General features: G+C 45.0%; 1 protein-coding gene and 1 pseudogene across 1 annotated transcript; one reads left to right on the top strand and one right to left on the bottom strand.

Moving 5' to 3' along the window:
• The window catches only part of LOC102839019, a 46,759-nt pseudogene extending 41,886 nt beyond the window's left edge, over nucleotides 1-4,873 (bottom strand).
• A 1,801-nt stretch (nucleotides 4,874-6,674) lies between these two features.
• Nucleotides 6,675-12,086, top strand: IL24 (interleukin 24). Its single transcript, XM_006834210.1, has 5 exons — nucleotides 6,675-6,827; nucleotides 7,920-7,982; nucleotides 8,787-8,945; nucleotides 9,519-9,593; nucleotides 12,003-12,086. The coding sequence occupies exons 1-5, from the start codon at nucleotides 6,675-6,677 to the stop codon at nucleotides 12,084-12,086; spliced, it is 534 nt and encodes a 177-aa protein (XP_006834273.1).
• Nucleotides 12,087-12,702: the final 616 nt, after the last annotated feature.

The raw sequence follows: 12,702 nt of genomic DNA, 5'->3' as shown, positions 1-12,702 counted from the left end.
GGCATTTCCAAAGCCTGCCCATCTTCTAGTATGGCGTGTAGGTCTACTTCCAGCTCATTTGCCTCAGTCACTTTATCTCGTTTCTGGACATGTGCAGATATGGTCATCTGCTTCTGTTTTTTGCGCATCTTCAGGGGTTATCTGGGCCTTAATACTTAGATGGGTATGTATTTTGGTATTTTTTATGCTTTCTGATTGCCTGCCTGTAGATGTGATCAGGAAATGAGCTTCCTTTTTCACTCTTCTTCTTGAGAAATTTCAAGATGCCACTGTTGGTTATTTTGACGTAACTTAGGATTTAATTTTCAACCTATTTCCTTTTATATCTGCTTGTCTCACTCTACAATCCCTGTTAAGACCGTTTTTCTAGTTTTAAATAGTTCAGGACCAGCTATGGCCATTTGGTTTTAATTGGACACTGTCTCTTTAAATTTCAAGAAGATCTGTACACATGCGTAGTAGAACCCTCCGAGGGTGGGGCTGGGATGCCCACTAGCTCAGACACCCCTACAGTCACTCAAATGGAGGTGTGCAGACAGCAAGGGTTCAATGAAAAGCTACCAAAAGAGAAGAATGTCCACACCTTTATCTCTGCGGTTCTGTCTGGCATCCGTGGCTGCTCTGATCCTTCCCCCACTTGGTCTCACCCAAGATGGCGGCTCCTGGAGCAGCTGAGCGTCTCAAATAGAAAGCAATGGATTTCTTGCTTCTGCCACAAATTCCCCTACAAATTCCTCCCAACCTTCTAAATGTTCCTTTATATGTAGTTCAGAGTTCTGGGACCATCTCCTGAGCCTGCTTGGTTGGTATTCTGTGTTGTTACTGGCGGAGCTCTTTACTACACGTCCACCCAATCCGCCATCTTGTTTGTTCTCCCCTATTCAATATTTTTATAAAGAAATTTCTCTAATTTCATCCTATCACAGAGATTAGAAGAGCTTTAGGTCTTAGTCTAGAAGTTAGCCCACAGTGTCACACCAGGACTCCAGAGCAGGCTATGTTGTTGTTGTTAGGTGCCACTCAGTTGGTTCTGGTTCATAGTGCCCCTGTGCACAGCAGAATGAAACACTGCTGGTCCTCACAATTGTTATGTTGGAACCCTTATTGCTGTGCTATGGCAATACATTTCATTGAGAGTCCTCCTGTTTTTCGCTGACCCTCATGATGTCCTTCATGGTTTTCCCAGTCCTCTCCCCTATTTCATCAGCTGTCTAATAAGGGTCACCTCTGTTTCCTTCTCTGTTGCTGTTCTTAGACTTGGTTCGTCTAGTACATGGGTCTTAACCTCAGCATTACTGACACCACAGAGACTAGAATAGCTTCAGGTCTTAGTTCAGTCTAGCTGGACAATTCCTCGTTGTTGGAGCTCTCTTGTGCATCCTAAGTGGCTTACCAACATCTCTGTTTCACTCCACTAGATGTCAGTAGCAACCCTGGATTTCTGGCAACCCCAAATAAGGCCCAGGCATTACTGAATATCCTCTGGGAACAAAATTGCCCCCAGCTGAGAACTTCTGAATTTAGAGTCATCATTCGCTAAACATTTACTCTGTAAATCTGGGTCCTGGCAAGAGAAATGGGAATCAGGCTGTGATATGAAGGGCGGGAGCCTATTTGTGAGTTTTATGCAGATGGCCTCTCAAACTGTAATGGATTTGAGAATCACCTTGGGATATATGAAAGTGCACATTCTGATTGAGTGGCTTTGGTGAAGTATCTGAGATTCCCAGATACTGCTCTTGTTGCTGCTCCATCGACCACACTTTGAATAGCAAGACTTTGAGTCACTGCATCCCTGAGGCCCTGGGAGCATGCTATAGATGAGGAAGACGGAGCTCAAAGAACAAGTAAGTGGCTCAGTCACACTTAAACCCAGGTTTGCCTGCCTCCAAAGCTTATGCTCATAGCCAAGGCCCCCAAGTAGATGCTGATATTAATGTTAGGCCAGGTCCCTGAGTCCTTTCCTTGCCATCCCTTCTCAGATAATGATGCTGAAATCGGCTCATCAGAGGTTGAGCCTCAGAAACATGTTTTCCTGGAATAGCCATACTCCATTATTTCTTACTTATAAAGCAAGAACTACTCGTGTTCAGGGTGAATATCCTGGAGCCTTGTAAGGTGAAACCATTACCTCATGCCTGTGTTCCAGCCTGCCCTGGTTATAGCTCATCTCTCAGGCCCTCCTGACTTTCAGGGGATGGTTGTCTAGGATTGCAGCTGCCCTGGGGTTTCACTTTCCCTTCTTACCTACGTATTCACTTTGTGCCCCACCAGCTTCCAGGTCTCTGTTGCCCCAGCACTCCCACTTGGACTTCTTCCCTATCTCATCACCACCTCTTAGTATCTTTTTCCCATAGTACAAGCCAGTTGCTGTTGAGTAAACTGGATCCAGGATGACTCCACGTATGTCAGAGTACAATTGTCCTCCACAGGGTTTTCAATGATTGACTTTTTAAAAGTAGATCACCAAGCCTTTCTTCTGAAGTATCTCTGGATGGACTTGAAAATACCACCTTTCAGTAATCAGCCAAGCATGTTTTGTACCACCCAGTGACTCCTTTTCCATAGGACTTAGGGGTTTTCAGTAATATCTGAGATCCTGAAAAGGATAAAAGGATGTGAGGTGGGCCCCTGATGAAGGCTAGAGGACAAGACTCAGGCTCAGTAGGAGCAAAAGATACAGTATCAGTCACTGTGGTGTCAGCAGAAGGCCCGGTTGTTAGTCAGGGATTGCAAACAAGCACAGAGTTTACAGGGTCCTGGTGTGACGCTGTTGGTTAATGCAAAGCCCTTTGAACTGCAAGGTCAGCAGTTCAAGCTCACCAGTTGCTCCTCAGAACCCACTTGATGGCACTTAACAACAACAACTTAAAAAACTTAAAAAAACAAAACAAAACAAAACAAAAAAACAGCATGTGTGAGTGATGGAGGGAGGGGATATTGGTGCCTGAGAGACGCCGAACCATCTGTAGAAACCCTACTCTTCCCAGGGTCCTCTGTTCTTTCTTCTCCACTGAGCTGAAGACAGAGCACCTGCCCCTTATATCACATCCTGACTCCCCTTTCTCTGGTTTGGACCCATATTTAAAAAAGATTCTTAGAACGTTTATGCAGAAAGGTAAGTTAGAGTATGGCAGATGCACCAAACTTTTTATGTAAATGGCCGGTTGGTAAGTATGCTATGCTTTGCTGGCTATATGAACTCTGTCACTGATAGCCATCTCTGCCTTTGTAGTACAAAGTCAGAGATAATATGTAAATAAGGTATCACGATAAAACTTAATTGAAATTTCATATGTCAAAAAATATGATTCTTCTTGTGATACCCCCCCCCCCCCCCAGTGGTTTAAAAATGTAAAAACCATGCCTCTGTCACAGAACTAAGCTGTTCTTAGCTTAACATTGGTGGGCTGAATTTGGCCCATGGAATTTACCAATTACAGATTTGGAGTTCAGCGTCTCCCAAAATGTCTTTCTCAGGGACGATGGTCTGACATTTATGGAAAATGCTAAGTTAAAGTTAAATACACACACCCCCCCTCAACATTTCCACCACCAACATGGGACTTCTCAGTGTCTTTAGTATTCTCAGGATCATCACACATTTCTAAGAGGGAGCTAGGGTTCAGCACACCAGGCTTCTTCGATTTACAAGACAATGAAATCTTTTTTTTGTTTTGTTTTGTTTTCATGGAGTGTCTTGTGAGACCAACATTCCTCAAGGCCAGCTTTTGTGGAATCTGCTTCTAGAAGCGCTGCCCCAGTTGACACCTCTCCCACACCTCCTTTAACACAGGGAAAGTTCAAGCAGTCTGCGTTCTGCTAGCTGCAGGTAGAAGCAGACCTGCTGACAAGATGCTGCACTGTTGAATTTTTTCCCTGGGGGAACCCAAAGGCGGAGCAGCACAGGTTGAGGCCAGCCTACCAGGTGGCATGGCTCCAGGGCCCCCAGCTTTTCAGATCAGCCCACGTATACACTTCCTTTTCTTCCTAGTTACCAGAAGCAGACCAAATCCACTGTCAGTTCCTACACACAGAAAGCAGGACAGCTCCATAGGATTTCTAAGGCTGTTTAACACTTGAATGAAGAAAACAATCTCAACTTTCTCCTAAGAAGTGGCTGAGCTTTTGATTAAAAGCCCAATGCTTAACCCACTACACCACCAGGGCTCCTTCCCAGAAGCTGAATGCTTATAACCCTAGGGATCATGAGTGGCTGACTGTCGGGAAGCAGGCAGCCTGAGGGCTTAGGGAAATGTTGTTAAGTGCCATCGTGTCAGTTCCAACCCACAGTGACCCTGTATAGGGTTTCCTAGGAGCAGCTGGTAAACTTGAACCTCCAACCTTATGGTTCAAACTGACTTTGCAGTCCAGGACATAAACCCATAGCGTCATACGATGTCTCCATGGGAAGGTATTCATGAGCTATCCTTAGCCTCCGGGCTCCTTTCCCATCAGTGGCGGGTGGTGATAGTGTGTTGTGGAGTCGATTCTGACTCATAGTGACCATGTACAGTGCTTTTGAGGCTGTCGGTCTTTACAGGAGCAGAAAGCCTCAATCAGTGGTAGGGCATAATTATGGAATTATTTTGGCAAGAATGAAAACGGGTGTACTCTGCACATTAAAGCATACTTAACGTGTGTATAAACTTTCCAAAACACCTTTGTGTCATTTTTACACTTGCTTCTTACACCTGCCCTCTGGGCAAGGTAAGACAGTATGTGCTTTGTTTTGTTTTTTAACTTTTATAGATGCAGAATCCAGAGCTCAGAGAAGTCAGGAGATTTTCCCCAGGTCACACAGCCAGCGGCAGAGCGAGAACTTGGACCCCCGTCTCACCTCATTGCAGATGCAGCCTGCTCCATGGCCCATTGTCTCAGAGAGAAAGGTGACTAGACAGTGACTATGAAAGCATGACCAATTTCCCTTTCTCCACCTCCCTCTTCCCTCCACCCCTTCACCCACCCAAATAGACCAATCCCCACAAAGTCTTACTGGCTTGCACTCCTTTGGAATGATTTCCACAGCTGGGACACGAGCCTTCCACCCACAGTGATATCCCTGAGGAGTAAAGAGTAAGGGTGCCTGTCCATTTTTTCCTGGTGATAACAGCCATCTGCCAAGAGCTAACCCTCAAGTATCACTTCCAGCACCTGAGGTGAGTAAATGGGATCCTCCAATATGTTGCTTTGTAGTATTAGGTTGTTACCTATTTAGGAATGAAGGATGAGGGAGGATGGCAGAAGTCAACTTTTTAAGTATTTATGTAAGAATAAGGTATATACCTGGAGTCCTGGTAGCACTGTAGGATAAGCATGGATTGCTAACTGCAATGATGGTGATTCAAACACACCAGCCGCTTTTCAGAAACCCTCTACATGATCCGTATGAGTCGACACGAAGTCGACCGCACTTAGCAACAACAAAGCATAACTATAGATGAAGAGTTGCATTGCTTTCTCCAATGTAACACCAAAAAGGATTTAGACTGGGTGGGAGGTGGAATTTACTGGCAAGAAGAATTCTTTGATACCCAGGGAGAAACTTTGGAGAAATTGCAAAGCAGGTGGAGTTTGAATTGAAAGAAGAGACTCAAAAGATTTTGAGGGAGATAGCTAGAGACAGAGGAAGACTGAATTTCATCAAGTCTTAGATCCGTTTCTTAAATGGCTGTTGGAAGAAATAACGAAAAAGGGAATGAGGAAGGAATGAAAGAGAGAAGGAAAAGAAAACAAATTATCTGCACCTAGTTATGATTGTGGTTCTTGTTAAGTGCCATTGTGTCAGTTCCAACTCACAGCGACCGACCGTGTACAGGATTTCCAAGGAGTGGCTGGTGATTTTGAACTGCCGACCTTGCAGTTCAAACCGACCTTGAGCTTGAGTACTTCTCCGACAACATCACACAGAATGGTATTAAATTCCTCTGGCTTGGAAGATCTTTATACAGTCATTCCCAACTGGCACTTTAGTGGAAAGTTTGAGGGTGATTCATCTGGAAACCTCATTCCTTTCTTTTGTTTAATAACCTGAAAAGATAATTCTTAGAGTCAAGAGTGAGTAGGTCACCTGATGTGGAGAGTGGCTGTCTGATCCTGACTATAGTCTTGTGGCCCCTCCTTATGGCCAGGATTAACCCCGTGGTCCCCTCACAATGAGGAATCAAGAAAGGGGTTCTCCTGCAGGAGAAGTGTGCATGGAGACACAGGGCAGGACTATGTCTGGCCTCCAGAGTCTGGCTTCCCTCGCTGTGCTCTTAGCTTGGCACTTCACAACCCACTGCGTTTTTTTTACTCCTCTTGGTTAAATTCTGTCTAGCAGGTTGGAGGCTGGAGATCACTGTATGAAACAAGAAAGGAGGTGCAGACTGTGTGTGATGTGAATGGGTATGGTGGGAAGTACACAATGACATAGCAAAACCAGTGAGTGTGAGATTGGGGGGCAGAAAGACCCAACTCAGTGCACCTCAATGAGACCACGTGTCTCTAGTTTAGCACTGAGGACTAGTGGTCTGGTCTCAGCCTATCCAAGGAAGGTTACTGTGGGGTACATACATCACTTTGTGCTGAGTCTGTACTTGGAGACAGTTCACATGCATGCTCAGTGGGCCTGCTTCTCAGGAGATGCCTCCCTTTCTTTCAGCAGTAATCCCCTGGGTCTTCATTCACTACAGATGGCCACCATCCCCTGCCTCAGTTTTTTCCTGCTTCTCTGGAGCCAGGTGCCAGGGGTCCAGGGCCAAGAATTCCGATTTGGACAATGCCAAGTACAGGGAGTAGAGCTCCAGGAACTGAGGAAGGCCTTCCGGACCATGAGGGACACTGTGGTGAGTACAGTGTTGTTCTCAGCCAGCCCTGGGCTTGTTGTGGATGGAATTTTCATGGTAGAGCCCTTAACAACTTGCAGATCATTTTTCTAAACAACAACTCTGTGAGGTCAGGTGGCATCACAAGTCCCACTTTATACATGAGGAAACTGGGGCTCAGAGAGATGAAGTCAGTCTATAATAAAGTAAATAAAGCTCCTGGGGGATAAACAAGGGAGCCTGGTACATGCAGGCTTTAGCTATAACCCAGGGTGATGTAAGTCTTGGACTATCTTTGAAACCTGCTCGAGTTTTCACCTACTGCTTTGACTAAAGGTTGGAACAGACTTGACGGCACTTAACAACAAAAGATAGAAACAATGGCTAATCCTGAGGTCTAATGGGATAGCATGTGGGTCCTCCTGAGTCTGAAAGTGCTCCACTACATGTACCACAAATGTCCTGAGCTCCTTAAATGAGGATCCAGATGCCAGGGGTTACAGCAAACTAGAGAGCTTAAGGAGGCAGCTTGGGGCCAGGCAAGTCCCAGCCTAAGGCACAGCACACCTGGGGTGTGCTTGAAATGAACTTGGGCCGTAGCTTCCGTACCCAACCCAAACAGTTTCTCTATCTGAACAATGAGAAAGGGAGACAAATGGGCTGTAAGAACCCTTCCTCCCAAGGACTCTTTGACTCTAAACCAAACAGCTGGAATGAGTCTTTGGGCTGCAGAGAAGCTCCAAGGATGAAAGGTAGCTCAGAGGTGCAACTCTCCAACCACTGTCTGTGGAATACGGAGTCCAAATGAGGAATCAATTCTTAAAGTGAACAAGCTTATTTCCTCTTCGTATCGAAAGACAGAGGATTCAAACAATTCCCTCCACAAGTCTGTGTCCACTTCCTGGGATTGCATTTTCTCTTGAGGGAAATTTTCCTGGTATCCATTGGCCAGAAATTTGTACCCTCTTTTCCCTGAGACAGTACTGTGCAGTCCTACTTGGGTGCTCTTTTGCTCCCTCTGGTCTCTGAAATCTCATACCTTTAAGGGGCACATGTTTGTAGGGTTGGTTTCCATGTTGACCACCAATCTGGAGACTTCTTTCTGTTCCACAGCAAACTCAGGATCACAACACAAGTGTTCGACTACTGCGGACGGAGATTCTACAGAATGTCTCGGTAATCAGACTTTGGGGAGGATGACATGTCACTAGGAGTAGGGGGTAAGGAGGCTGCCTAGAGAGGCTCATAAAAACCCTCACTTCTTCTCTGGGCTGACACTACCCTGGGCAGTAGCCAGGGAATTCAGTCTCTGTGTAATATATGCATACATCGTGGGAAGAGGAGGTGGGAACTAAAGCTGGGAAACATTTTTCTCAATTTACCCAGAGAGTTGTCATCAATCTTTATTTCTACTCTGCTTGCCAATTGGTGTCTTCCTTCCCTCTCTTCTGCTTGTATCCTTTTCTCTCACCTATTACTTTCTTTCTAATTAACCTTCTAATCTGTCAGTGAGCACCAACATATGGAGCCCCTGTCACTGCAAGGATAGTATACAGAGCCCTGATCACTGCAAGGATAGCATACTGAGCCCCAATCACCACAAAGAACCAAGCTTCACACAGTAGAGCTTGCAGGGACCAATCCCAGTGTTCTAGGACATTAGTTTTATTTTCTCTTCATTTCTTTTCTTTCTAGTCCTTTTCCCACCAACTCTCAGCCACCAAAGTGAGCCACTTCTCAGGGTCCACTGTACTTCCCCACACCATGCCCTCCCCATAGCTATTGGAGAGGCAAAGTGGTATAAAGAACGAATTTTAACCATATGGGAAGTCTTGAAAGTTTTGGAAGCCTATGCTTACTTTGCTTATTGGGTAATCTGGCATTGTTCTCAACTGTATTTTTTATCTAGCCCTGGGGGCTAGAGGGTGAGAGGGTGGGTGGGTGGGCAGAGGGCTGCACAGTAACCTAGACTCTCTTCAGGATGCTGAAAGCTGCCACTTTATCCATTCGCTGCTGAAGTTTTACTTGAGAACAGTCTTCAAAAACTACTACAGTAAGGCAGCTGAACTCAGGATCCTGAAGTCATTTTCAACTCTCACCAACAACTTTTTTGTCATCATGTCAAAACTGCAACCCAGTGTGAGTAGAGTACAGCCAGGATTTGGGGTCACAGGCAATGGTGTGTTTTGAGTGGCGCTGTGGGTTAATGCATCAGACTGCAAAGTCGTTTTAACTGTAAGCTTGGTGGTTCAAGCTCACTAGCTGGTTCTTGGAAACCCAAAACAGGGTCACTATGGGTTGGAACTGAATCTATGGCACTTAACAAAAACAACAACCCCTTCCCCTATCTGGTCCTGGCTTTTATCCCGCATACACAAGTCCTGAGATATCCTGAAAAGACCAGCAGTTATGGGCTCCAGTCTAGATCTGCTTCTGACTATGTGGGTGGCCCTTTTCAAGGTGGTCTCTGAGCTTCAGTTTTTGTATCTGTGAAATAGGGATGATCACCCCACATTACAGGATTTCTGTGAGAATTAAAGGTGGGTGGTGCCTTCCACATTGCAGGAGTTAGGCCTTGGCTACTTGAGAACCAGGGATTCGGTGCTGTCTTCTCAGGCCTTGAGAATCCTGCTAGACCCAGGAGTAAGATGGAGGAGGCTTTCTTCTTCCCCTACTCAACACTAAGAACAACTTCTTTATGTTCTGTTCCAGGAACAAAATGAGATGTTTTCCGTCACTGAGCATGCACACAGGCAGTTTCTGCAGTTTCAGCGAGCATTTAAACAGGTAATCAGGGTCAGAAGCTCTGAGCTTGCCTGGACCACAATGAACTGTTAAAGGAGGTGCTTCAGAACCCTGATGCAGGATTAATACAGGGCTGACCCCAAAGCCACATGAATTAGCAAGATACAGCTATAATTAGTACAGGAGCTTGGTGGTGCTTTAGGATAAGCACTGGACTGCTAAATGAGAGGTCAGAGGTTCAAACCCACCAGCTACTCCATGAAAAACAGATGAGGCTTTCTGCTCCCATAAAGATCAACAAATATGGAAACCGTCTACAGGGATGCTATGAGTTGGAATCGATGTGATGGCAGTGGGTTTGGGGGTGACTTTGCATAGACACCACAAACTAAGTGGTATGTGAGTTTTCAAGCTGAAATGCAGTCCAGTGCTGATCATACAGCACCACACCAGGAATCTTTGTTTTTGTTGTTAGGTGCTGTTGGGTTGGTACTGACTCATAGCGACCTTATGCACAACAGAATGAAACACTGCCCGGTCCTGCACCAACCTCACAATCGCTACTACATTTGAGTCCATTGCTACTGTCACTGTGTCAGTCCATCTTGTTGGGGGTCTTCCTCTCTTTCTCTGACCCTCCACATTACCAACCATGATATCCTTCTCCAAGGACTGGTCCCTCCTGATGTCCAAAAGTATGAGAGACCAAGTCTGGCCAACCTGGCTTCCAAGGACCACTCTGGCTGTACTTCTTTCAACACAGTGTGGTTTGTTCTTTTGGCAGGCCATGATACCTTCAATATTCTCCTCTAACACTGTAACTCAAATGCATCAATTCTTCTATGGTCTTCCTTATTCACAGTCCAATTTTCACATGCTGTTGTTGTTGTTATGTGCCGTCAACTCAATTCTGACCCATGGCTACCCTATTTAGGGTTTACGAGGAGCAGCTGGTGAGCTTGAACCGCCGATCTTTCAGTTCAAATAGGTTCATAGTCTGGCATATTAACCCAGAGTGCCACACAGTCTATTGAAAATACCATGGCTTGGGTTAGGAGCATCTTAGTCCTCAAACTGAAATCTTTGTTCTTTAACACCTTTAAGAGGTCTTGTGCAGCAGTTGTTTGATTTCTTGACTGCTGCTTTTATGAGTGGTGATGGTTGATCCAGGCAAAACGAAGTCTTTGTCAACTTTAATCTTTTCACCATTGATAAGGATGTTGTTTATTGGTCCAGTGGTGAGGATTTTCGTTTTCTTTACATTGAGATGCAACTCATACTGAGGCTGTGGTCTTTGATTTTCATCAGTAAGTATTTTAATTTCCCTTCGCTTTCAGCAAGCAAGATTGTATCTTCTGCATATCACATGTTGTTAATGAGTCTTCCTCCAATCCTGATGCCACATTTTTTTTTTTTTTTCATATAGCCCAGCTTCTCGGATTATTTGCTCAGCATTACAGATCTTTATAAGGTTAATTCAGGAGTCCCTGAGTGGTGCACCTGGTTAACATGTTCCATTACTAACCAAAGGTTGGAGGTTTAAACCCACCCAGAGGCAATCTACTTCTGAAAAATTAGTCATTGAAACCCAAAGGAACACACTTCTACTCTGACACAAATGGGGTGGCCATGAGCAGTTGACAGCAACTGTTTTTTGTTTTTTAAATAAGGTCATTCCACTACTGAGGACTTGCTTTGTGAAAGAGTTTTGTGGGTACTTAAACTGAACAGCTGGAGTCAAAAGTGAGGGAGAAAGCAAGAAGACAACCCTCCATATACACCTACATTATTTTCCATAATGTTCAAATGGCCTAGTTTGGGAGAAAAAAAATCTGAGAAATTGTATTATCTTTACCTGAATTAAGACAACAAGGAAAATCCAAATTTCATTCCCAGCTTCCTAGAATATATGAGTTTGATAATTTTTGTGAGGAACAGATATATCAGCCTATAAATAAATGGTGAAGAACAATAACATTCACTGAAAAGGGACCACTGTGGGCCTCAGTCTCCTCATCTGTACAGTGGACTAAGGTGATGGAGTCTATGGTCATGTGAGGATTCTATGATACTTCAGGGTCTCCAGATGCTTCTTCCCTTGTTGTTCCCTGTCTGCTCACTGACTCAATTGTCCTCACTCCTGAAACAGATCACAGAGTAGGTGGGCATGTGGTGATGGGCAGCTGAATTTATCAGAGACTTCCTGGTGCAGTGCTGTAGGATAAGCACTAGACTGCTAACTGCAAAGTCAATGCTTCAAACCCATAAACTGTTCCTCATAAACCCGATACAGGGTCGCTCTGAGTCAGAACTGACATGATGGCACACAACAATACCCCAAAGGTGACGCAGCCTATGAACTGGAGTCAGACATGTCTCGGGAACAGGAGTTGGGAAAGAACCTATTCTCGTAGCTAATACAGCAGATCTTCAACTTTTCTTTCCCTGCAGTTGGATATAGAAGCAGCTCTGACTAAAGCCGTTGGGGAAATAGACATACTCTTGACTTGGATGGAGAAATACTACCAGCACTGAATGTCTAAGCCAAACTAGTCTTCCTCGGCTCCGTGTCATTTCAAACGGGTATCCCTTCCTGTGCTGCTCTCTGGGGCACTTCACACCCTCTGCCATGGGCCCCAGTTCTGGTCCCAAAGACCTCCTTCTTCAAGTAGCCTCACCGATAGCCACGGAAGGCTCCCATGGATGCTGTGAATAACCTGCAAAGCAGATTCCTGTATTTATTACAACTCTATTTCATTGCCATCAGTGTTTTAATTGATGTTATATTTATTTGTGACACTATAAGCTCTGCAGAAGCCCCAGGGGGAGTTTTCATGCTTCTCTTTCATTCCCTAAAATACCTGCCATTCTGTAGGGCAGAGGGTTGGGGCTTCAGCAAATGTTGAATAAACTGGATTTTCAGCCTGCTCTGTGAATTGTTGAAAAACAATGGGATATGAACTTGAATTTTGGGAATGGAAGCCACATTGTCTTGATGTGTGAGGAGACAGCACTGGGGTGGGAGCAGAAGTATTGATCTGAGATGTCAAAGTTCACAGATATAATATTGGTTAAAGTGCCTGGCACAACGCAAGTTCCCATTGAATACAACAGCCCCGTCTACGTTCCCCACCCCACCCCTCTGCCTCTT

The sequence above is a fragment of the Chrysochloris asiatica genome, unplaced genomic scaffold (genome assembly GCF_000296735.1).
Source record: "Chrysochloris asiatica unplaced genomic scaffold, ChrAsi1.0 scaffold00009, whole genome shotgun sequence".
Taxonomy (NCBI): Eukaryota; Metazoa; Chordata; class Mammalia; order Afrosoricida; family Chrysochloridae; genus Chrysochloris; species Chrysochloris asiatica.
The sequence above is the reverse complement of the archived record's forward strand: the minus strand, read 5'-3'. Positions and strand labels throughout refer to the sequence as shown.